At 45.9% G+C, this 25,823-nt stretch overlaps 1 protein-coding gene across 6 annotated transcripts in view; it reads left to right on the top strand.

The window, feature by feature from the left end:
* Window positions 1-208: 208 nt before the first annotated feature.
* Dixdc1 (DIX domain containing 1) overlaps window positions 209-25,823 on the top strand; it is a 90,320-nt gene continuing 64,705 nt past the window's right edge. For 2 of the 6 annotated variants that reach the window (XM_036192868.1, XM_036192866.1), the window contains exon 1: window positions 13,417-13,770. In XM_036192868.1, the coding sequence (XP_036048761.1) occupies window positions 13,711-13,770 (60 nt within the window). In that variant the 5' untranslated portion in view covers window positions 13,417-13,710. Of the gene's footprint in view, window positions 339-1,935; window positions 2,028-13,413; window positions 13,771-25,823 lie in introns of those variants that run through there. The other 4 variants (XM_036192867.1, XM_036192871.1, XM_036192869.1 and 1 more) reach the window with 4 other exon arrangements.

Here is a 25,823-nt window from a genome sequence, read left to right as displayed (position 1 = left end):
GGTGCAAGCTCCCATTGGCTGAAGGCGGGAGGTGGGCGGGACCAATACGAGCGGGGTGGGAACACGAAGATGTAAGGCAAAGCGAGGAGACTGGCAGGGGCTGTGATCCCGAGGCTAGAAGGCGGGTCCAGAGTGGTAGGGGCGTGTTCTTGGCCGGCTGGAGGCGGGGCCTGCAAGACAGCGGGCAGGCCGAGGCTTGGGCTGGCTGGCTCCGGTCGGGGCCAGGCAGGCCTGACCGTGCAAGCCTTCGTGTCGCCATGGCAGCAGGAACGCGCTGCTCAGAAGAAGCGCCTTCCAGCCTGGTAGATGCTGAACCAAACGGGCAGATAATTTAAGAGGTAGGTGCCGAAAAGTGGTGGGTAGCTGAGCAATATTATTATCACCTGTTGAGCATCCAGTCGGAAGTAGGGATATCTGGCGGGGACGAGGTGCGGGAGGGGTGGAGGCAGAAGTTTTGGGGTCTGAGCTCTCTCTGAACCCTTTAGAATCTTAGTGTACAGTTCTGCTTCAGACTTTAGAGCTTGGAGATGAGTTGTAATCACTTCTCTTTCTTACCCCATCATACCACTCTCCTCAAATACACCTGTTGGTTCGTTACGAGGCTGATTTCCTGAAAGATGGGCACTGACAAGGGAATTGCAACTCGCGCATACGAACACACAGACACACACACACAGTAGTGTTGATAGTATCAGTCTTGTAGAGAGTCTGTGTGAATTTACAACGTTGTAGTTTTACATAAAATTCAGTCGTCTCGTCCTCATTATCACCACCACAGATACAGCAATTGCTAGGCCTGTTCGCTGACACAGACCCAGTTAGTACAAGTGGGTTCAAAAGAGATGGGCTGGAAGACTGCCTTCGTTGCAAACTGTCGGAGCAACTCCCTCGCGTATTTTCTACGTGTTGCCGAGGGGTAAACAAAATAACCCCGTCAACCCCGTCCAAGGGTTCTTAACTATGAGGGTAAAATAAAATGCTGCAAGTAACACTATGTAAACTTACAAGTCTGTAGAATTATAAATGCTGGGCTGGAGAGATGGCTCAGAGGTTAAGAGCAGTGGCTGCTCTTCCAGAGGTCCCGAGTTCGATTCCCAATAACCACAGGGTGGCACACACCATGTATAGTGGAATCTGATGCCCTCTTCGGGCGTAAAGCCAAACATGCAGACAGAGCACTCATATACATTAAAAAATAATTATAAATGCTAAACCAGGTGTGGCATGTTCACCGGTGATGCTTGGAAAGTGGGGACAGGAGGATCAGGAGTTCAAAGCCATTCTCTATAGAAAATTGGAGGCCAGCCTGGGCTACATGGATCCCTTTCTCAACCTCCCACCCTCCACCTCAATGTATACGCTGTCTGTGGTGGATAAAAGTCCTGAGTATACAAAATATGAAGTTCCTGAAGAATGGAAAGTGTGTCAGGAGCAGATCATCTGGTATTTCTTCTGCTTATCTGAATATATCCTATGGTTTTTTTTTTTTTTTTTTGACAAGTTTAGGATAGATTGGTGGGGTGACAAGCCAAGAAAATATCCTTATTTCTGTGAAAACCTAAAATGTCACTGAAGAACTAGAGAAATGGCCCAGCTGTCAAGAGTGGTCACCGCTCTTCCAGAGGACCTGCGTTTAGTTCCCAAAGGCCAATTCAGTAGCTCAGAACCTCCAGGAGTAATTCCAGCTCCAGGGGCTCCATCCCCACTTCTGGCTTCTGCGGCCACCGTCTCCATCTCCTCCTATACGCAACACATAAATAAGAGAAAATGCAGCTGAGATGACCCTATTGTGATCACAATAACCTCGCTGCTCCCCAGGGTCCTAAGTCTTCTGTTTCAAGATAAATCGGGGCCTGACTCCTCCTAGGTTGATTTAGCTTTTGAAGTGTTTCCTCCTCCTATGTATTTTCACATATCGTCGTTTCCTATTTTAAGGTGGCCCTGAGGCGGCTCTTCTAAGGACACTGAAGATGGGGACTCACATGGTGATGAGAGTCTGTAACTCCACGATGCCTGGTGCGCCCTCAGTAAGTTCTGGTGTGTTATCAGGAGTGTGATGACCTCACATGAGTGTGGTGCTGCTTCACCAGGATGAGGAGCCCGGATCAAGGTCTCTGCCTGCTCTCTTTGCTCCCCTTTCTTGTAGAAATTCTAGCTCACTTGGGCATCAGTTCCTTATCTTTTTCCTGGAATTAATAAAACCAGGCTGAGGTTGGAAAACTCTAGCTGTTAGTCAGTATACATGCATTGTTTAAAGTTTGTTCAAAAAATAATGTTAATTACAGAGCATTTGAGAAACATTTCAAATTATGATTTAAAAGTTTTTAAAAAAATAACCCATAAGTCTCCCGTCCCAAAGCAAACTGTGAATATTCTAGGCTATATTCTTCCAGTCTTTTCATCTCTGCAAATGTTTTCTGTGAGATCCTCTTATACATGAACTTCGATGTTGTTAACTTTGTCATATGTTTATTTTTCTTTCATTTTTATGATTTGATTATTGTACCTTATGGGTGTTTTGCCTCCATGTATGTCTATGTACCACATACCTGGTACTGACAGAGGCCAGAGGAGGGTGTTCAGTCCCTTATAACTGGAGTTGCAGACAGTTGAGAGCTGGCATGTAGGTGCTGGGAATCCATCCTGGGTCCTCTGTAAGAGCAGCCTGTGCTCTGAACAGCTGAGCTGTCTCTCCAGCCCCTGCAGAGTGACTTTTTGAGGCAGAGTTTTGCTAGGTATCCTAGGCTGGCATTAATATCATTGCGTAGCTCAGGCTGGCCTCAAACATGAGGGATTCCTCCTCCTGCCTCAACCTGTGGAGATCTGAAATGACAAGTGTGCACTACTGTGCCTCGACCAGTTATAATCATCTTGACCATTTATCGGTTCCTTTGTCAGACTTCTAAATCTCTCTACCATTCACGTTGAAAACAAGCAGCTTGGGGGCCAGAGAGATGGCTCCGTGGTGAAGAGCCCTGACTGCTTTTGCAGAGGACTTAGATCTGATTCCCAGCACCCACGTGGCAGCTCACAGCTGCCTGTTACTCCAGTTCTAGGGGCTCTTCTGACCTCCATGGTGCTCAAGAACACATGAAGTGAACGGACACATGCAGGAAAACATTCACATGTTTAAAAAAGCAAATAAGCAACTTCAGATTACTTGAAAAGATAGGAATATTTTTTTTCACCCATGGGTTGGTATTTTATTTTTGCTCCTTTAAACCATCCTTTAGTATGTATAACAAAATACAATTTACACATTAAATGACATTATAATAGAATGACTTGGTATATTTCTAATCAAATACGTTAGTTTTTTCTTATATGTGTGTGTATGTGCCTGTGAGTGGGTGTTGGAAATTGAATGGCGCCTGATCCCTCGTAATGGCAGCACTCTTAACCTTTGAGCCGTCTCTCCAGCCCAGATACAGTTTTGTTTGGGGGGCTTTTTGGTGGTTGGTTGGTTGGTTTTTTGAGACAGGGTTTCCCTGCGCAACCATCCTGGCTGTCCTGGGACTCGCTCTGTACACAAGGCTGCCGAGATCCGCCTGCCTCTACTCCCCAAGTGCTGGGATTAAAGATGTGCACTGCCGCCGCCGCCACCACCAGGCCAAGATATAGTTTTAAACAGAAGAAAAAGGTGAGAGTTTTCAGGGTACAGAACCCTTCCCCACAGAAAAAAAAAATTTAAACATTTTTTTTCTAAGTGAATCAGCACAGTGTGTTCAGGGACTAGTCATGTCTGGTTTCTGCTGCACTAATTGTCAATGTAGTTGAAAAGAATCCACTTTTCACAGCCATGCTCTTGGAGGAAGAACAAATGTTGGATTATTTTTCAATGCAAAAATTGTTCTTGTTGCTTCAATACAAAGCAAGCTGGCTCCATATAACCAGATATGAACATTTATTATTATTATTATTTTTGAGACAGGGTTTCTCTTTGTAGTTTTGGTGCCTGTCCTGGATTTCTCTCTGTTATCCAGGCTGGCCTCGAACTCATAGAGATCCACCTGGCTCTGCCTTCTGAGTGCTAGGATTAAAGGCATGCACCACCACCATCCGACAATATGAACATTTTATAGAATGAGTAACTATAAAGGAAGAATTGGGATTTCAGATTTTGCGTACATCCCTCAGGGGGCAGCTGAATGTCAGAAATCTGGATCCTGAGATGTGAAGACCCTGAGTCCTAAAGAAAGATTAGTTTTTGCTAGTGTAATTAATAGCGGTGAGGCCAGTAGTGATTGACAGTGGGGAAGGAGCACTTCAGGTATTGTCCTAGTAGAGACCCAAAGGTCACTTCTAAAACATCCACCAGGTGTCGCTGTCTCAATATGATTTTCAACCACTGGCTATTTGGCAGACAACTTGACATGTCATTTTAAAAAAAAAATGTGCAGAATACATTTGCATATCTGCCTTGGCACAGTTTATATTAAGCACTGCCGTCTGGTGGTTACTTTGGCAACATTCTACCCTGGTCTGTCACTACTCTGCCTTGTTTTTCCTTCAGCCCATTTCTGGCTGTCACACACCTATGCACTCTGTCCCCTCCTCTAGACTCATTTAATGCTGAGTTCAGTTTTTCTATTCTTTCCTCCAGCCATGGTTCTTAACTAGGTAAATGATGTGTGTATATATAAGTGGATCTTTCAGTTCTTCAGTTTTTTGCTAAAAGAATAGGGCCTGGCATATAAACATAGGGACCCAACATATATTTAATGAAAGAATACATGGGTAAAGGAAAATAAAATACAGGAGGGTACCACAGGTTATATTTGGCTGGTGAGTACTGTAGAGTCAAAGAAAGACCCATAGCTTTACATGAGCTGTAAGGGCTAACTGATGGCCTACTGAAGTACTAGCTAGACCTTTGGATTTACTTATCTGGTTTTTGTTTGTTTTTCCAGTGCTAAGGACTGAGTTTAGGGTCTTACAAAAGCCAAGAAGATACTTTAGCACTCAGCTATATCTGCAGGCCTTGTAAAACATTGTTTATTTTGAAGCATGGTCTTATTAAATTGCCAAAATAACCTTGAACTTTCTCTGGAGTCCACCTAGACCCTGAATGTGTGAACCTCCTGCCTCAGCTTCCTGAAGAGCTGAGATTATAGGTCAGTGCTATTAGGCTTAGCTTAGACCTTTTTATTTGGCCTTTTTTTTTTTTTCTTTTGAGGCAAGGTCTTATATAGCCCAGGCTGACCTTGAACTCATGGTATAGCCAAGATCACATTAAACTCTGGATCCTCCTGCAGCCACCTCCCAGTGCTGGGATTACAGGCATGTGACACCATACTTGATTTGGTCTTTGAATATTTTTTAGGTTTATTTTATTTTATGCATATCATCTGTATGTTTGTATGCCACATGAGTGCTTGGTGTCCATGGAAGTCAGAAAGAATGTCAGGTTCTCCGGAGCTGGAGTTATGGAGGGTTTGTAAGTCGCCATGTGGGTGCTGGGAATAGAATCCACACCTTCTTCAAGATTAATAAGTGCTTTAAACCACTGAGACATCCACTTAGTCCCATTGATCTTTTCATTTTAAAAAGGAAAGGATTAGTGAATTCAGCTAGTTTGGTAGTTAACATCTACAGTGTACCAGACAATAAACGTTCTTAGTTCTGGGTAGACCAGTAACAAAACATACAAAATTCCATCATGAGCTTCCCTAATGAGCAGGGGGAAAGCTAATGATAAATGAACAATAAGCAAGATGTGGTGGTACATGCCAACAACTGCAGTACCTGGGAGTCTGAGGCAGGAGGATAGCCAATTTGAGGTTATCCTTCAAGGGGGAAAAAAAGAGGGTTGGAGAGATGGTTCCGTAAAGTCTCCTCAGAAAGCACAAGGAGCTAAATCCATCCCAGAACCCCTGTGAAGAAGCCGGTGTAGTGGTGTCCACTTCTAATCACAGTCCTGAGCAGGCAGAGACAAGTAGACTCCTGGAGCTGGCTGGTGTGCCCCAAGTATCAGTGAAAGACCTTGTCTCATAAATAAGGTAGATGTTACCTGACCTCTGGCCTCTACTTGCATGAATACACATGTACACAAGTGCCTACATGCACACATATGTACCTACCCACTCCCCACACAGAAAAGAACAAGTAAATACAGAATATCCAAGGTGATGATGAAGGTTATTGGGAAAAATAAAAATAAATAAGGCAGAGGCACATAGGAGTGTGGGGATGGGGGAGTATTATCATAAAAATAGCATAGTGAGTGAAGGACCAAGGTCTAAAAGAACATTAGGACAGGGATCTGAAGGAGAAGCAGGAATGGGCCACGGGTGTCTGGAGATAAGGAAAACAGATTAAAATCAAGAGTGGTTAGAAGAAGGCTTCAGTTAGCATGCATAAAGCCCTGGCTAATGTCAACATTTAAAAGAATAAAAAGAAGAGAAAAACAAACAAACAAACAAACAAACAAAAAACCACCTCCCAAACAAACGTGTGGCCAGAGAAGTTTCCTGGAGAAAGCAGAGCCTGAAGGGGGCATGCTGGCCATATAGACAGCAGGGAGGAGGGTGTGGGGCACTTGAAGCAGGGAGTCAGTGGGAAAGCTCAGATGGGAAAATGAGCTTGAGAGATCTAGGAGCCTTCCAGCCTGGATAGAAGTGATCCCAGGGGAGACCTTCAGAGCCGGCCACAAAGAATTTCCATGTGCCGTGGTACAGAAAGGGAGTGTGTAAAGACAATGGGCACTGGGTAGCAAGATTTTGAATCTATTGTCTGAGAATGATTATGATGAATATAGACTGGCAAGTGGAAAAATCTAGAGACAAAAGAAGAGTTTAGGCATGTGGTACACAGTGAGAGAGTGCTTATGCAGCATGCATGAGGCCCTGGCTTCAACCCCCAGCATTGTAATACATACATACATACATACATACATACATACATACATACATACATACGTATGTACATACATACATACACACACAGTTTAGAAGCCAGGACATGTTTGCCATCTTGGCTGCTGGGTACAGGACTTTCTGTGTGTGTCTGGCTGCTGTCTCCGGATGTAAACATAAAAGAAGTTGTTAGCATGTGGCCCTTAAAGAACCCAACCCAGGAGAAGACAAAGGGGAGACCAGGGAATTATTTCAGAGGGTCATTGATTATTTCATGGATAGTTTTAATTATTGGTTTATTTAAACTGCCTTTCTGCTTCTCTGCATCATGAATGACAGCCTGTAGTGGATGTAGTAAGTGTTTCATAGGTGTGAACCTCATGCATTTTAGTGTTACACAGGGGAGACACAGGCAGTGTTTTCACCAAATGACAGCTTTGTTTAAGGCTGAGAGTCTTAATTCTGGAAACATGTTATTCTATTTATTAATAGATGGTTTGAACGCATTTGCTAATGTTTCTTTCACTGGTTCATTCATTCATCTAAGAACATTAGTTTAGTACCATCTACGTTGCAGGCAACATATAGATGTACTGAGCTGTGGCTCCATGCCAGGATGCTTGCCTGGCATGTGTAGCCATAGGCTCAATTCCCAGTGCTCATACTTTATAAAGCTTCAGGACCCAGACTTTGGCTTCACCACTCAGCAGTTATGTCAGGAGCAAACTCTCCTCCAGTCTCCCTTCATATGTAAATAGCAAACTGTTCACTGTAGTTGTGATCATCAAATGTCTACCTATTAATGCTTCAGATAGGACTCTGATCATAGTAACACTAAATCAATTTTGCTATTCCACTAAGTATTTGAGTGGCTTCTAGTTTATAGAGGAAGCACCTGCCATTGTTGCTGAGATAATGCAGGACTGAGGAGGTCAAACAGAAGCAGAATTGAGCAGAAGCAGGAACCTGGGGAGAGCAGTTTGCTGTAGTCCTTGCCTTCTCCGGGGCCTACAGCAGTGGGAGAGGTCGCAGCTCCCAGAGCGCTTTGCAGTTTTCCCATCTACAGGCATCACATTGTATTGATTATTGCCCCAGTCTGTAGTAGGAATCTTAAAAGTTCTTATTAATGAAACCAAACCCGAGGCCAGTTATTGGGGTGATTGCTGGAAGATCAGAGAAGCAGAACAAGCCACAGTTTCCTCACCTTGCCAGTTCCTCAGCTGATCCTGTTTCCTCAGACTGCAAGCTTCTGAATCCTCATCCCAATGGCTCTCAGCTGAACTGTGCTCGAAAGCCTGAATGCTTAACCAGCCGAATGCTTTACTCACTACATGCTTTTTTCTCCTTAGTTCCTGGTCCTCACACCTTATATACCTTTCTCTTTCTGCCCCCACTCCCTGGGATTAAAGGTTGGGTTTCTGGGGTTAAAGGCGTGGGTCACCATGCTTAGCTGTTTCTAAAGTGGCCTTGAACTCAGAGATCCAGCTAGCTCTGCCTCCCAAGTACTGGGATTAAAGGTGTGTACCACCACCGCCCAACTTCTGCTATAGCTTACTCTTCCCATTTTCTAGCCACCAATTTTGGCTTTGTTCTAGTGGCTGTCTGTTCTCTGACCCCAGATATGTTTATTTCAGGGAACACACAATATTTTGGGGAACACAATAGCACCACATTTCCCCTGTTTTTGTCTAAAATTAAAAAAGCTTATAACTAATACAAGAAAAATCATATCCAATAAGTATATACAATATACACAGTCAAGATTACATTAATGATGTCTAGTCCATTAACATTTGACAGGTTCAGGCGAAAAACTCCATTATGTATAACAATGTCCAGTCCAGTAACATTTGATAAACTCAGACAAAAATTTTCATTACTTATCCTGTTTAAAACAAGTAGTTCCTTTTTAAAAGTATTTTTCTTTTCATAACAGATTCAGTAATCTACCTTTTGTCATTTTTATATCTTCTTTTTCTTTTTAGAGTAGATTCAGTGATCTACCCATTTATCCTATTATTTCTTCATCTTTTTTTCTCAGAGTAGATTCAGTGATCTACCTCATATCTATATTCTCCTTTTTCCTTTTCTTTTTTTAACAAAACCTTTGAATCTAATCTTCATGTTCAGCTTTTTTCCTGACCATTAACAATTAACAACTTGTAACCAATCATCATAAACCATGACGATATCCAAAACTCATTAAACGACCAAAAACTTCCCATCCCACCTTTAGGGGATGTGGGCGTCGTTTTCTTAAAATTCCTTCCATCTTTAGGGGATCCTGAAAAGAAAATTTTTGGGTTAATTGTCAAGTCCTGTATCATTTGTCCCGCTGCTGCATAGTGAGAAAGTGCAGGGCTTGTTTCAAGTCCTTGTTCAGGTAGTCTGTCAGGCTGGATCATCTCAGCTAGCCATCTCAAAATTGTCCTAAACAGTTTGTAATCCAAAGTCAATCTTTCCATGGTGTTAATGGCTTTACCATAGTCCATGTGGCATCATCATTGTGGAGTTCCATCATCCTTTTGAAGATTTCAAAGTCACTGTTAGGCATGATCATGGTTCCCTTTAGATTTTTTTTTTTTTTTTTTTTTTTTTTTTTTTTTTTTTTTTTTTTTTTTTTTTTGTGCTTCCTCTGTGGTTTGGAGCAATCACAATCTCATGTCTGTCTGTCTTTCGGAACCATGAACGTTCTTCCCTAGAAGAGAAAATCTTCACAGCAGTTTCTCCCCAGCATTTCTCTTGCCAACCTTTTTCAAACTGACCTTTGCCGATGCTTTCTTGTAACATGCTGGTCCTGGCAATTCTTCTCTGAACAAGCAGCAGTAAATTCTTTGTTCCAGGTAGCAGCATCACCACAGTCACCAACACGATGAGAAGTAGCCTGCAACTCGAAGCAGCTGTCACTGCCTCCATGATCCCACTGCCACCGTGCCCCACGTTGGGCGCCACATGTAGTAGGAATCTTAAAAGTTCTTATTAATGAAACCAAACCCGAGGCCAGTTATTGGGGTGATTGCTGGAAGATCAGAGAAGGAGAACAAGGCACAATTTTCTCACCTCACCAGTTCCTCAGCTGGTCTTGTTTCCTCAGACTGCAAGCTTCTGAATCCTCATCCCAATGCCAGTCATTCCTCCTAACCCACTTCCATCTAACCCACTTCCTGTCCCAGCTCTTCTGTTGATATCACAACAGCCTGGGTAGGGAAACCGGAATAGAATATATTCATATTCCTTAGTGCTAAACAGTTATCTACCAGGCATGATAAACACATCTTCTGAGCTATCTGAGGTTGTATGGTCCAACAGGAATTTTGTGCTTTTTCCAATCATGAGAGACATCTGTATGTGATCTAGTCTAGTTTGAGGAGACATCTCAATAGTCTGTAGGACAGTGGAACAGAATATTTTGAAATTATGTCATCTATATTTAAATGAATTAAAATTAAATAGCATCAAAATTCTAGTTGCCTAATTGCCTTAGCTATATTTCAAGCATTCAATAGCCACATGTGGCTAGTAGCTGCTATTTTGAACAACACATATAATATAGAATGTTTCCATCTTTGAAAGTTCGAATAGATACTACTTCTCTAGGTTTTTGGGAACTGTACAAATTTCTGCCATAAGCCTTAGAATAAGTCACCATGATTTTATCTTAATTTCTACAGCATGCCATGAAGGACTATTGCACAAGGCACAAGCCCAGACCTCAGAGGTATTTGTTTAGCTCTCAGTCCCTGTATTGATTTTTTGAGAGACTGTAAGCACCTCGCCTGGTGTGGGTTCTTTCTTATATGACATAAACAGTTGGGCCAAATGAAATCATTATTTTGGAGATTTAAAATCTAGTATGAGGACTGGAGAGAGGGCTCAGTGGTTAAGAATGCTCACTGTTCTTCTAGAGTACCTGAGTTTGGTTCCTAGCACCCACATGTAGTCACTCACAACATCCTCTAGCTATAGCTCCAGGGTACTCAACACCCTCTTCTGGTGTCTGATCTCCATGGAGACCTTCACACACATGGCATATTCTCACACAGACACACAGATACACATTAAGAAAAAGGTCAGTTATAGCTAGGTGTGGTAGCACGCAATCTCAGCGTTGGGAGACAGAAACAGTAGAATTAGGAATTCAAGGTCATCTTTGACTAATTAGGAAGTTGGAGACCAGCCAGAGGTACCTGAGGCCCTACCTCAAAAGACTAAAATGATAAATCAGTTGCTTACTAAGTCACTAAGTCGTCCCTCCAAAGCACTGAGCTCACAGGTATTGCTGTCATCAAAGCCTATTTTTTTTGTTGTTGTTTTTGTTTTTTTGAGAAACAGTGATCTCTTGGCATAGATGACCATCTGCAGGCCTCTGTCTGATGCCCGACTGACTCATCAACTGAATGTTTTGGTTTTTGCATCATTAAGTGTGTAGATGTGCTGCATGAGGTTCTATGCCATTGCAAATTCCATGCTTCTGTTTATAAAGGACTCCACTGCCATAAGCATAGGTCTGTGAGTCTCCTGGTGGTACTCTGCCATGAACTGAAGGGATCGCCATTCCTTGTCTTGGCAGTGACACTCCCCAGCTAATGGTGAAGGATAGAGAGTTCTTGGCTGCTCAGGGTCAGCTTTGCCCCAGCTTCAGCCAGAGTGGAACCCACAGGATTTAACTGGCAGAACAACTGGCTCAGTGCAGGTTGACACTCTGCTTGCTGTGCTCAGAGGCACGCAATGTTTCCAGGAGACTTTGTTCTTTCGCAGCTTTAGATATCCAGTCAGGCTGCCCCCAAGTAAGGCTTTTCCTTTTCTCTAGTGACTGGAGGAGGAGGTTATTTATTAGGTTAACTAAGACTCAATAGGCTCATAGTGACTTTTCTTCTTGAAGTCCTAATGGGGTTTGAGAGGGGCATCCAGGATGGCTAGAAAGTGGTTTGTAATTCCTTGATTATTGAGTTTCATGTCCCTGACCAGCTGTGTCTTTGGACAAGGCTCTCACTTCTCTGGGTCTTAACACTCTGTAAATTCTCCCCTTCTGTATAGGATCACAAGATGGAATGTAATGTGGACACTCTTTTTTACTTCCTTTCTTCTTCCCTCTCTCCCTCCCTTCTCCCTCCCTCCCTCTCTCTCTCTCTCTCTCTCTCTCTCTCTCAAAGATCAGTTTACTCTGAACATGCAAATGACTAATGTTCTTAAAATAAACAAAGTGGTCACCTCAGCCAGGTCACAGAAGGGAGAAGTCCTGTCATACTTAAGGAAGCTTTTACCTGTCAATGTACCAGGGCATTTTTGGTGCTTTGTTTCAATTAAAAGCACTTATAAAAACTCAATAAAATGTAGTTTGCTTGTTTTGTTTTGTTTGTTTTTCGAGACAGGGTTTCTCTGTGTTGTTTTGGTGCCTGTCCTGGATCTTGCTCTGTAGTCCAGGCTGGCCTTGAACTTCTGGAGATCTGCCTGGCTCCTGAGTGCTGGGATTAAAGGCATGTGCCACCACCGTCCAGCTGCTTTTTTTTTTAGACAAAAATCTCACTATGTATCTGTGGCCGGCCTGAAACTTGCTATGTAGACCAGGCTGGCCTTGGACTCATAGAGATCTACCTGCCTCTGCCTCTAGAGTACCAGATCTGACATATATATATTTGCTATAGAAAGACTGCACGTAGCTTAGGCTGACCAGAAACTGACTATGTAGCCAAGGATGACTCCTGAGCCTCCTGCTTTCAGCTCCCAGTAAAGGATCACAGGTGTACACCACCATGCTGGCTCTTAGCAGCCATTTTATCTTTAAAATTAATTAATTAGTGTGTGAGAAAGCATGATGTGTGCATATGGGGGCCTGCACCAGAGAGGAGTTCTCCCTCTCCACCTTGAACATGGCTCCTGGATTGAACTCAGGTGTCAAGCTTCTGCAAGAGCCTGTCTGCCCTGAGCCATGTTGCCCACCTTCCCCCTTAGAGCAGTTATTCTGAAGAGCTAAGAGGCATATGTGGTAAAGCCTTGGTCACCCTGGAATTATCTCTGATGTTTCCGTTGTGACGCTATGATTTGTTTAGTGCTGTCCACTCACCTATACCCTGATATTTAAAGACCCCCACCCCACAGCTTCTGTCCTCGGACTCCTTGTTTTGTTTCTCGTCCTTCTCCTTCCTCTTCTCTGGGCTGCCTCGCTCTCCAGCTCCGAGTGGAAAAAGGTTGCTGTTAGTCTGAAGAATGGGGTGGGGGAATCCTGTGACTCACTCCTTTTCCCACCCACCTTGTGGTGAGGTGCTTGCAGCCATAAGAGAGCAGTGAATGTGTGTGTGTGTGTGTGTGTGTGTGTGTGTGTGTGTGTGTGTGTGTTCACGTGCGTGCGCGGGAACGCCCGCCTCCAAACCTGCAGTGTAGTGATTGTAAGCATATGCTCACGCTGGCAAGCCCACTTGTGTCAGGCTCGGGTGTGTGTGTGTGTGTGTGTGTGTGTGTGTGTGTGTGTGTGTGTGTGTGTGCACGCACGCACGCGTGTGTGAGTGCTCGCTGCGCGCGCGCACCAGTCCGGAGCGTGTGCGCGCACCCTCGGCTTCCCCGCACTCACTGGCAGCCCGGGGCTGGCCGTCCGCATCTCTTGCCTCTCGGCGCCTGCGGTGCGCGCCCTGCTGTTTCTATAGGAACCTGCACGGCGCCGGGCCCCTCCAGCTGCGGCCCCGCGCGCGAGCATGCCCAGTGCAAGCCGCTAGTTTGGCTCCGGTCTAGGTTTCCAGTAAGTGGCATGCGGGACTCGGACTCGGGAGAGATCCCAGGGAGCTGAGCCGATCGCCTTTGTGTGCAGAGAGAGGGGGTGGCGGCGGCGAGACCCCACCCGGGGAGCCCCACGGCTGGAACAATGCTAGCCTGCCTGACCCGCGGGAACTTGCTGGACGTCCTGCAGGAGGGCTTCAATGAGGTAACCGCCCTGCTCCTCCCACCCCCAGCTCCCCGTCACCCCGTGCCTCCCGCCTAATCTCCGGAAGGGGATGGGGAGGGGGCATCCTCTGGGGGAGCCCAGAGCACATCCTAGGTTAGGGTTGAAGAGCCTGGGTGGCAGAACCAAGGTGCTGGGTGCGGTGCAGACAGATGCCCGAACCTGAGGACATCAGAAGGGCGGTGGGCCTCCCTCTAAGCTGGACGATTACCTTCCCGATCGTGGGGGACAGTAAGGACCACGCACTCAGCAGGCATCCCCTTGCAGGGAAGGTGGTCCCCACGCCTCTCAGGGATTCTCCGGGGACATCCTTGAGGGAAGCCCCGAACAGGAGGCAGCCGGAGCTCTTTCTATGTCAGGAGCTAACCGGATGAGTCACGGGAGGGGTGTGGTGGCGCGGCATTGGTAGAAAGTTTGAGAGGGCAGGAGACTGCGGGTGGTCCACACGAGGGGCCCTTTCCAATGTGATTTTCCTGAGTCCTGCAAGTTAGGTCCTCCACTACCCAGGACAAGGTTGACCAGAGGAGCAACCCGGCCACAGGCCCAGTTTCAGGAGCCAATAGGTGCTCCCTCCTATGAGAACTACAGTGAGGAGCCCCTCAATCTGACAGGAAAGGTGGGCTAGGGTTGACTCAGGCTTGCTTTCTCCCCACAAGTTCCCCTCAGAATTCTGTTACCTCTTCCGTTTGCTTCTTCTGTGACCCAGGAGGTTCTCGGTTCTTGTTTGAGATCTTTGCCATTTGCCCCTGCTCCTCACCCATCCTTTTGGTTGCCTTAGCCTGGCCGCCGCGAAGGCATAGATAGGCTCTTGGGCTTCGTGCCCACTTTCCCCTCTGACCACCCCTCCCTTCTCTATGGATTTCTTAAATTTAAGATTTCTCCTGGTTGGGGGAGTGGGCTTGGGCATGCTATTCAAGTGCCCTGCTACCGCCCTGCTCTTCCAGTGTTTTTAAAATCAGTTTTTAGTCAGATAGCATAGGAAAACATACCCCCGCCAGTGGTGACTGAACCTAGGGCCTTGCATATGACTAGGGGCTGTACCACTGAGCTACACTCCAACCCGATCTTCTTAAATATTAACATCGCGGGCAAGATGGGAGAGCCTTTTGTGCCATATTCTCAGCTTCCATGTCCTTCCCAACCTTTCCCCCAGAGGCAACCAACCATTCTCATGAATTTCCATGTCGGATTTTTCCCCGGCTGCACGACAGGCTGCCTCCTTGATCCCTGTTTCTAATTAAGAAGCCCCACATTCTGACCTGCCTTGGGGCCTCCCCCAGTTCTGGCCCCTGAGCCCCAGCCTTGTTCCTGACACACACAGAGAAAAACGGAAATGTTCTGCCAGTGTGGCCAACTGTGCTGGAATTTTCCTTTGGCTGAGGGGTGTCGCAACCTTCGTTAAAGGGCAGAGCGGGAGGGCCTCCTCATCTTCACATCACTCCTGACTGAACACACGTAAGGGAATCGTTAACAAAGAGCTACAGACCCAGAGGCGAAACACAGAGGAGTCAGGAAACAGACCTCTTTAAGTACCTCCAGTAGTCACATACATCTGTTCTCTCTCTCTGCCCCGGGCCTTCTCTGGTCCTCAGCTGTGTAAATCCGACCCATTCATTATGGCAGAAGTCCCTTGGTCCTTCCATGGCTCTCCCCCTTTTCTGTTTTAACCCCGCTCTCTGGTGTCAGGACCCACCTTCTGATTAGAAGGCAGCTGGCACCGAGCCAAGTCCTAGTCTGTGCTTTCTGCTGGCTTTTCATTTCTAAACCTTTATCTGAAGACCCATGTGAAAACGGAGCGGCCTGGCCATCATTTCCATGCCTCTGTACATGTATATTACCTAACATTTAGTTCTTCCAGAACAAGGAGAAAGGGGCGTGAAAAATATTCTTTTTCCTATGGTGGTAATGGAATATTCCTAAAAACAACAGCCAGACAACCTTGCAATTAATTCTTCTGTTTAGAGCAATTCAGTAATGTTTCTTTGACCCCTGTGGTATTTGAATTGTCTACCCACCCCATAAACTGCTCTCTCTGCATACCCATGTACTCCTTAGTAGTAGAATCCTTAGTAGATCTGAACTCTGGAAACCAAAATAGCACTTTGATTTTATACCTCTAAGTAATATAAATACCAGTGTTACATTTGAATGATTCCCAAGTTAACATAAATTTTTCCATACATAATACATTTACTTCATTCCACCCTGCCATACACTTGCACATAATCATGCTACTAAACAACAGTCTGGGTGAAGTAATTGGTATGGTTGGTGGGGGCCTTGTTTGATCTAGTTCAGGCTCCAGGTTGCTTAATAGGCCTGGTAATATTCAGTCTCTTTTGCTAGAATCATATGATAAGACTGTAACTGGAGACTTAAAAGACGGTGTCAGAATACGCTTAATTCCTCTGAGAAATTCTTTCTACAGAGGCTAAGAATACCACACATACATTCAACTACCTCTTGGGAATAATCTAAGTATATCTGAAGCTATCCTTCATCACCCAGATGGTTTATTATAGGTCTGTGTGGTTAGGCTGCAACCTCATTCTCCATGGCAGAGAAAACTCCCACAGGAGACAGGGCTATGGCCTTAATTGGTTAATTATAAAGAGATCCAGCAGCAGGGAGAAACCCTGCCCTTTGAATCAAGGCTTCCCTCTATGTATTGTTGGTCTCTCCTCAATCCATATGTCACTAAATAGAACTGTGTGTGACAGAATCTTTTCAATCACATTGCCCACCTAGAGTCCTGGCCTCAGCATCCCTGGCAAAGAAGTCACAGAATTGCTAAAGCAATCTCTTGTATTGACATGGTTAATTTTTATTGTGAATTATCCATAGATTTTGGCCTCTGTCATTGGTAACTCACCTTGGCTATGTGGGTTTTATATAATTCTCTACTTCCCTATTCTGCATTTGTTTCAAAGCTATTTGTGTGTGTGTGTGTGTGTGTGGTGTAGTGTGTGTGTGTGTGTGTGTGTGTGGTGTATATGTGTGTGTGAGAGAGGTGTGTGTGGTGTGGTATGTATGGTGTATGTGTGTGAGAGAGAGATGTAATGTGTGTGTGTAATGTGTGTGTGTAGTGTGTGTGTGTATGAGAGAGAGATGTAGTGTGTGTGTGTGTGTGTGGTATATGTGTATGTGTGTGTGTGGTGTGGTGTGTGTGTATGAGAGAGATGTAGTGTGTGTGTGTGTGTGTGTGTATAAGAGAGAGAGATGTAGTGTGTGTGTGTAATGTGTGTGTGTGAGAGAGGTGTGGTGTGTGTATGAGAGAGATGCAGTGTGTGTGTAATGTGTGTGTGTGAGAGAGGTTGTGGTGTGTGTGTATGAGAGAGATGTAGTGTGTGTGTATGTGTGTGTGTGTATGAGAGAGAGATGTAGTGTGTGTGTGTATGAGAGAGATGTAGTGTGTGTGTGTGTATGAGAGATGTAGTGTGTGTGTATGTGTGTGTGTGTATGAGAGAGAGAGATGTAGTGTGTGTGTGTGTGTGTGTGTATGAGAGAGAGATGTAGTGTGTGTGTGTGTGAGAGAGATGTAGTGTGTGTGTATGAGAGATGTAGTGTGTGTGTGTGTGTGTATGAGAGCTGTAGTGTGTGTGTGTGTATGTGTGTATGAGAGATGTAGTGTGTGTGTGTGTATGAGAGCTGTAGTGTGTGTGTGTGTGTGTGTGTATGAGAGAGAGAGCTGTAGTGTGTGTGTGTATGAGTGTATGAGAGATGTAGTGTGTGTGTGTGTGTGTGTATGAGAGAGAGATGTAGTGTGTGTGTGTGTGTATGAGTGTATGAGAGATGTAGTGTGTGTGTGTGTGTGTGTGAGAGATGTAGTGTGTGTGTGTGTGTGTGTGTGTGTGTGTGTGTGTGTATGAGAGAGAGAGCTGTAGTGTGTGTGTGTGTGCAGCCTTGAAATTGATGTCAAGTGTCTTCTTCGGTAGTTCTCCCTTACTTTTTAAAAAATAATTTGTTTATATATATTTTATGTACATTGGTGTTTTGCCTGCATGAATGTCTGTGTGAAGGTGTCGGATCCCCTGGAACAGGAGTTATACACAGTTATGAGATGCCATGTGGGTTCTGGGAATTGAACCTGGGTCCTTTGGAAGAGCAGCCAGTGCTCTTAACTGCTGAGCCATCTCCAGCCCCTCTCCCCTCACTTTCTGAGACAGGGCCTCTCACGGAGCCTGGAGCTCACTGATCCCACTAGCCTGCCTGGCCAGCGAGCTCTGGAGATCTGCCTGTCTCTGCCTGCCCAGTGCTAGGACTACAGCTGCATGCTGTCGTGCCTGGCATTTTATGTAGGTGCTGGGCACTGGGTCCTCCTGCTCATAAAGCAAGCACTCCACGGACTGACCAGTCTCCTAGGCCTGTTGTTTCTGACAAGGGCTCTCATGTAACCCAGGCTGGCCCTGAACTCCATATGTAGCAAAGGATGACATTGAATTCCTGATCACCCTGTCTCCATTTCCCCAGTGCTGGAGTTGCAGGTATGTCCCTCAGCACCTAGTTCAAGCTACTTGGTATTGGTTGTTAAATTAACATTGTCTTTGGCAATATGAATTTCTGCCAGTGTTTTTCCTGGGGGATAACCTCCTTTTTAAAAACTTTGGTGTTTGTGTTGATGATATGACCAATAACATTTGTTTATTTATTCATTAGATGAAGGGAGTACATAGAACCATTGAAATTTGTGTAGGGAGAGACAAAATCTACTGGCAGAGCTCCAGCAGGATGCTTAATATGTCATAAACATCACAAAAGAGTAATGTTTATGGGAGATTATGGAAACACTTCCTAACTAATAAAAAAGCCACGAAAAGAAGCAAATATTTGTCCACTTTTGTGTTCACTGAGGTCAGAGTCCCCCGCCCTGCCCCCACTGCTCAGATGGTATGCGTGTGCAGGCAGTCACTCACCAAACGCTCACTGAATTACTGTGTTTACCAGGCACTCTGCCAGGCTCTGGAAATAGAAGCCAAATAACAGAGTCTGCTCCCTAATGGAGTTCACAGGCCAATGAAGATAAAGAAAGCATCATGCTTGGGAACTTTGTAGTAATACAGACATCCTGCTTGTGGAAAAGAGTGAACTTCTGCCTAGCTTTGATGTGAACAGCCAAGAGGTTGAAAGTTAAGGGAATGACTTATGAAAAAGTTGGTCAACTGGAAGCCAGTTGTCTGACCATGTGGACCGGCAGATTTACCCCCCCCCCACCACCCATTTTTCTCCAAGTAGGAAAGGAACATACTAAAAAGCCACCTCAGGGTTCCTAGGCCTGGCTGTAGCTCATGGTTGGAGTCCCAGCTACTCAGCAGGTTGAGGCAGGAGGGTTGCTTAGTCAACATGTTGAATAAAAAGTCACCATGGGCAACATTTCCCTTGTCTGGGGAAAAATGCTGGGAAGACGAGGTGGTGAGCCACCAAGCCTGTGACCTGAGTTCAGTATCTAGAACCTCCACGGTGGGAGAGGAGAACTGAGTCCCGCAAGCCATTCTCTACACACACTCCATGGCAGGTGTGCACCCACCCACCCACCCCTTGTCATATATAGATAGATAAATACATACATACATACATACATACATACATACATACATACATACATGCATGTTTTTAAAGGGAAGGGTAGGGGCAGGGAATTTATCTGCTTGACAGCCCCTGAGAACCGAGTGTGAGCCTCTGTCTGGCCTCATCCTGGAAAGGGGATACTGAGGAAGGAAAAGGATTGTCAGGCAGAAGAGCTGCTGGGAGCGTCCTCTTTGGTGCCTCCTGCTTTCCATGAAGTATCGTGGCAGCATTGGGCCAAAAAGAGGCTCTCCGACATTCCCGCAATGAATTCCTCCATGCTTTGCTGCAGAAATTAATGGCCCATTAAGTATTTAATGTAACGAAGGACTCCACCTCTCAGCCTGATTTTTTTCCTATCTAGACTGACTTCCTCACTCCCCACCCAGCCTCACTGGCTTTGTTCCCACTGGCACCAATGCCAGCCCAACAGATGCTCCCTGGCCAAAAGCTACCAGGCAGCCTTGCGTTCCCGGTGCTGAGTGATGGGCAGACCAGGCGTGTGTGGCCTTGATAGGGCACGGTTTGCCAGGTGCCACTCCCCCAGGCAGTTTAGAGAGTTTGAGTGTGCATAATACTTCATCTGCCACGATGGGCTTTGTCTGGGCCGTGGGGGCCAAAGGCTCAAACTCATGCTTTTCTGAACATGTTTCTGTATTAGTTCCTAAGCTAACTGCAATTGAAGTGGTCATACACATAACCTTCACTGGCCACATTTGGTAAGGGGGTTAACCCGGTATGAGAAGCTCCGAGGGTAAGCCAGATGTTCTGCTTCTAAACTAAGAGACACCGTAGACTATAGATTGATTGATGAGATTATAGATTGACTATAGATGCATTGATTTATTCTCATGTGTTTATTGAGCACTTACCTTGTAACATGTATTCATGAAGGAACAGACTGTTTAGAGAGCTTATAATTATTGGAAACTATTTAAGTTTATGAAATGGTATCATTCTGAAAAACCTTAGCTCTTCTTTTTCTATATGATCCTTAGGCCATAAAGCTGAACATTTGATATAAATGGCCCTGTCCATGTGAGGAAGAAGAAATTTTAATGATACTCTTATTTTGACCCAACTGACCACCAAGTACAGTGAACAAAGAACACTGGCTCAGTAAAGGACCAAAAGAATTAATAGAAAAGAGCCTGGTGCCGGGCGGCGGTGACGCACGCTTTTAAACCCAGCACTCGGGAGGCAGAGGCCGGCTGATCTCTGAGTTTGAGGCCAGCCTTCTCTACAGACTGAGTTCTAGAATAGCCAGAGCTGTATAGAGAAACTCTGTCTTGAAAAAAAAAACAAAACAAAACAAAAAGAATTAATAGAAGAGAAATACAATATTGTGGGGAGTTCCCCCCCCCCCCCCCCCCCCCCGCTGGCAGAATTTAGCCCTGTTGTAACTTAACCAGGGATTTTTGTGTCTGAGGAACTCTCTAAGCCTGCCTTTTCATCTTCTGCTGCTGGAGAGGCTGTGTTCTAAACAGGAATCCTCCGGTCTCACTGTTAAACTCATTTCCTCTGGCCGGTCCACCTCTTTCTGCACTGTCTCTGAACTTGCCGCTCTCCCGGTTGGCCAGCAGGGGGCCATAGAGCCAAACCACATAGACGGAGTTCCCTGGTGGAAATTACAACCTGCTTTTGCAGCTTTACCCAAACAAAACCACTGCAGAAACAGGCTTTGATCTCCTTCGCTGAGGGCTGGGAGCAGAGGCCAAGGCTATGAAGTTGTTTGGAGGGAAGGGCAGATCCTAAAGAAAAACAGAAGGCAAGTTACATCTGGCAGCAAGAAGGCTTTCAAGGCCAAGGGTCCCTGCCCAGATGAAGGGTGTGAATAGAACTGTCTACACTGAGAGTTTGAACCCAGATTGCAAGGTACCTGGAGTGACTTGGTGGAAGCTGACGGAAGCAGGCACCGGTGAGCCCTGTCAGGTTCAAAGCCCACTTAAACAGCTAAAGCTTCTGCTTCTCCTTCCTCTGAGGCCCGACTCAGCTATCCTAAAATCTCTGTCTTTCTAGAATTAGCCATGGCACTGACATCTCTTGAGAAAATATTTATTTTTATGTGTATGAATGTTCTGGCTGCATGTGTATATGCTGTTGCACTTATAAATGCCTGGTGCCTGTGAAGATCAGAAATGGCATCAAATCCCCTGGAACTGGAGTTACAGCTGGTTGTGAGCCGACATATAGGTGCTGGAAACCAAACCGGGGTCCTCTGCGAGAGCAGAAAGGGTCCTTAAGCTGTGAGCCACCTCTCCAGCCCAGGACACTGACATCTTTATCGCTTCCCCAGAACAAGTTAAAGGTGGAACTCAGGACAAAGTCAGCGTCTGTACCGTCACGGACAGGGTGTATACCAGCTGTGTGTCTGACTCCTTTTTCTTTGTGAAAATCTGGCTTCAAGTGCCAAAACCCAGCTTGAACAAGAAGAAATAGGAAGCGGAATTTACTGACTCATGGAATCCTCGGAAAATCTGAAAAATTAAACCACAGAAAAGGCAGGGCCACAGCAGCAGTTTAGATTTAGTGAAAAGCAAAAAATCCAATTCTGACAGCAAGGCTGCCCAGCTCTCTGCCCCCTTTCCCACGGTGTCTTTATTTCTTCTTTTACAGACCGCTTCTCATGAGTAAATGGGCAGCCTGGTTTATCACAGTGTCTAAGTGTGGTTTGTGTGGGTGCTCGTGTGCATACGTGTGCACGTGTGTGTGCAGGTTGTTCCTCTGGTGCCTTCTGCCTTTTGTTTAAAACAAGTTCCCTTATTGGCCTGGGACTTTACCAGTAGCCTAGAGTGGGCGGCCAGGGGGCTTCCAGGGGTCTGCCTGTCTCCACCTCATCTTCACACCTCTGAGGTCACAAGCATGTGCCACCATACCCCAGCTCTGGGAGATCTGACACCCTCTTTTGGACTCTGGGTCGCTTTCTCTCTGTCTGTCTGTTTCTCTCTGTCTCTCTCTGTGTGTCTGTCTCTCTGTTTCTGTCTCTGTCTCTCTCTGTCTAGCTGTCTCTCTCTCTTGCACACACATACAATTGAAATGATTTTGTTTTTGTTTTTGTTTTTGTTTTTAGTTCCATTAGGAACCAGATACAAGGGGGAAGCAGGGAAATCGGAGGGGAGGTTTTGCAGGGAAGAAAAAGAACATGAGTGATTTAGGATCTGAATCTTTCACCCCAGTCCTAACCAGAGAAGACCTATTTTAAATCTGGGGCTGTAGAGATGACTCAGTAGTTAAGAGCACTGGCTGCTCTTCTAGAGAACCCAGGTTTGATTCCCAGTACCCACATGGTAGTTCATAACCATCTGTAACTCCAGTTCCATGGTATCTGGTACCTCCACAGGCACCAGACACACATGTGATATATAGATACACATGCAGGCAAAACACCCATACACATAAACTCTGGGCCTATGAGATGACCTACCACCCAGTCTAATGACCCAAGTTTGATCCTTAGGAGCCACATGATAGAAGGAGAGATTCCTCCAAGTTGTCCTCTGACCTCCACATGCATGTTATGATACGTTTACACACACCCTAACCTCCCTAGACACACACTCAGTCACACACAAATAAGTAGATAAAGATAATACAATTAAAAAAAAAAAAACAAACATTTGGCTTTGGGGAACTGAGGATATAGCTCAGGGATAGAGTGCTTGTATACGCTGAGACCCAGAGTTTAATACCTAGCAATGCAAAACAAATATCTAGCTTTATTTAAATTACAATGTAAAGAATACCATAATACAAAAAAGAGGGAAATGAAAATAAAACAGTGGGTGGGACTTGTGGAGAGTGACAGACTCCTGCAAAAATCACTTAGTGTTTCATCTGCCGTGGAGGGAGATGCCCTGATCTGTTCTTGTGAAAGCCAGGCAGCTGAGCCAGGCAGGGCTGGCTCATGCCACAGCCTCTTCTAAGGTAAGCATACAACAGGAAGTGGGTGGTGTGCTGCTCCTCACAAGAGTGGCTGTCCTTTCAATCTGGCTTTTCAGAGCAGCAGCGGGCTTTGGTAGCAAAGGAACGAGGTCTCTTCTGCGTTTTAAGTGAGAAGTGCAGATTGCCCCAGGCCACAGGAAGACCAGACCCCCACTTTAGGGGTCAAACACAGCATCCCTCTCCGGGTTAGACGGAAAATTGTGGAGCTGAGACCTGGAGAAGAGCACTTTAACCCTTCACCTCCTCGAGTAAGAACTGCCCCCACGCTGTGACAGTCTGAATGTCCTGGTTAGATTTCCTTGGGCTGACTCCTGCCATCAGGAGTGGTGACAGATGTCCCAAATGCTAGCTATTAACTTTTAAAAAATAGTTGAGTTAACCTAAGACTTTCTTATCAGTTTTTAAAAACTATGTGAGTCTGGGCATAATACAAAATAGCCGCAGCATCCTAATACCTTCCTGGGAGGACTTCCGGATCCATCACAACGATTTAGCTTCCCAGTTCCCGCACTGCCCCTCCTGCTGCGATGAACACCTCTGGGCCACTTCATCAAGACACATCTGGATCTTATTCCACCATGTCGCCCACACCTTTAAAAAAAAAAAGTTTTTCTTTTTTAGAGAGAGAGGGTCTCATTCGGTCACCCAGGCTGTCCTGAAGTTCACTGTGTAGCCCAGGCTAGTCCTCCTGCCTCAGCCTTCTGAGTGCTGTGAATACAGGTGTGTACTCCCACATCTGGCTTTATACCTGATGTCTTGAACCCGGACACTGTGCTCCAAACCCAGTTTCCACTATTAATTTAATTAAACTTAATATTTTTGTTCCATCAACCTCTCCTTTCCCTGGTGTTTTCCATCGAGACGCCTGTCCTGGATCTCACTCTGTAGCCCAGGCTGGCCTCGAACTCACAGAGATCCGACTGCCTCTGCCTCCCGAGTGCTGGGATTAAAGGATTACAGGCATGAGCCACCACCTCCGCCCAGCCTCGTCGTCTTCATGTTATCCACTGGTTTCATCTTTTCTCCCAGGCCCTGACTCAGTCCCGTGGCTTCAGCCCTCCCTCCCTTTGCCCGGGTGGTCCTGGAGTCCCTGACTACCTCCCGCTCTCCTGTGCTTGGTTCCTCCACGGATGGTCCAGGCCTGCTGAGCCGTGCTAGGGGAGTAGCCAGGTGACCCCCTTGCGGCATCATGCTCTCCAGCCCCTGCCGAGCCCTTCAGTGGTCCCACAGGGCCTGCTCCTGATCTCGCCCCCTTCACCTTCTCTCTCAGTCGCGCGCCTCCTTCCAGGAATGAATGGTGGCTTGGGGGAAATGGGCCTGAACTGAAATATTCCTCTCCCACCCCACTCTCCCCGCAGTCCCGCACTCTGGGTGGGGGAAGTAGCCCTTTCCTTCCTCCCAGCCTGTCTGCATCAAGTAGCCCTTCTTCCGATCATTTCCCCATCACTGACCCCTTCCCCCTGCCACAAACAGTCTCATCCTAAAACCCAGTCATGCCCTTTCCTGTTTCCCCTCCAGCTAGCACCCTCTCTCCCTCCCTTCTTGTTCTTATTTTCCCACCTTCTGGGCTCCTCTCAGTTCGCTGCCACCTCACTTCGGCCGTGCCAGCGTCTGTTCCCCAAAAGGTCACCAGCTTGGTCTGTTATTACTGCATCAAACAGTCTTCTGGTTCCTCAGGCTGCTGCGGACCTGAAAGTCTCTCTTCTCCGAATTCCTTGCCGCATACGGATCTGTCCTGAGTCTTCCCGAGTCTCCTGACACTTCCTGCTGCTCATCTCACCATTTCTGCCTCTAAATTTGTTAGCATGTGTGTGGATGGATGGACGTGTGTCAGTCAGTAGTGTATGGGAGCCGGAGGCTGATGGCAGGGTCTTCCTTGATCATACATCACCTTCTCTATTGAGGCAGACCCTTGAACTTGCCCTTTCTGGCTAGTCTGTCTGGCCAGCTTCCTCTTGGGAATCCCAGTTTCCACCTCCCACTCTGGCCATCGCACTCACTCAGCTTTGATGTGGTTTCAGGGATCTGAACTCCTTTCTTTATGCTTGTGTGGTAAGCTGAGACATTTCCCCAGCCTGGCACTTGTTCCCCACCCTTTAAAAATCACAATGATGGGCTGGAGAGATGACTCAGCAGGTAAAAGCACTGGCTGTTCTTCCAGAGGTCCTGAGTTCAATTCCCAGCAACCACATAGTAGCTCACAACCATCAGTAATGGGATCTGGCGCCATCTTCTGGCATGCAGGCTGAATACTCACTGTATACATAATAAATAAAAAAAAATCTTTAAAAAAATCATGATGATGAAGATGATGATGTGGTGTACATGGGTATGCGTGCCACAACACATGTGGTGGTCAGAGAACAGCTTTGTGGAGTCCATTCTTTCTTTCTACCTTTACATGGATTCTGGGGACTTAACTCAGTTCAGCAAGTGCCTTTACCTACTGACCTGAGTTCACCTCACTGGCCCACCACTTGTTGACAAGTACCAGGTTTCTTGGTTATAGTAGAAATAATATATTCCTTTTT

Source organism: Onychomys torridus, chromosome 7 (genome assembly GCF_903995425.1).
Source record: "Onychomys torridus chromosome 7, mOncTor1.1, whole genome shotgun sequence".
In the NCBI taxonomy this organism is placed as follows: domain Eukaryota; kingdom Metazoa; phylum Chordata; class Mammalia; order Rodentia; family Cricetidae; genus Onychomys; species Onychomys torridus.
Note: the sequence above shows the minus strand (reverse complement) of the source record. Positions and strands in the feature narration are given on the sequence as shown.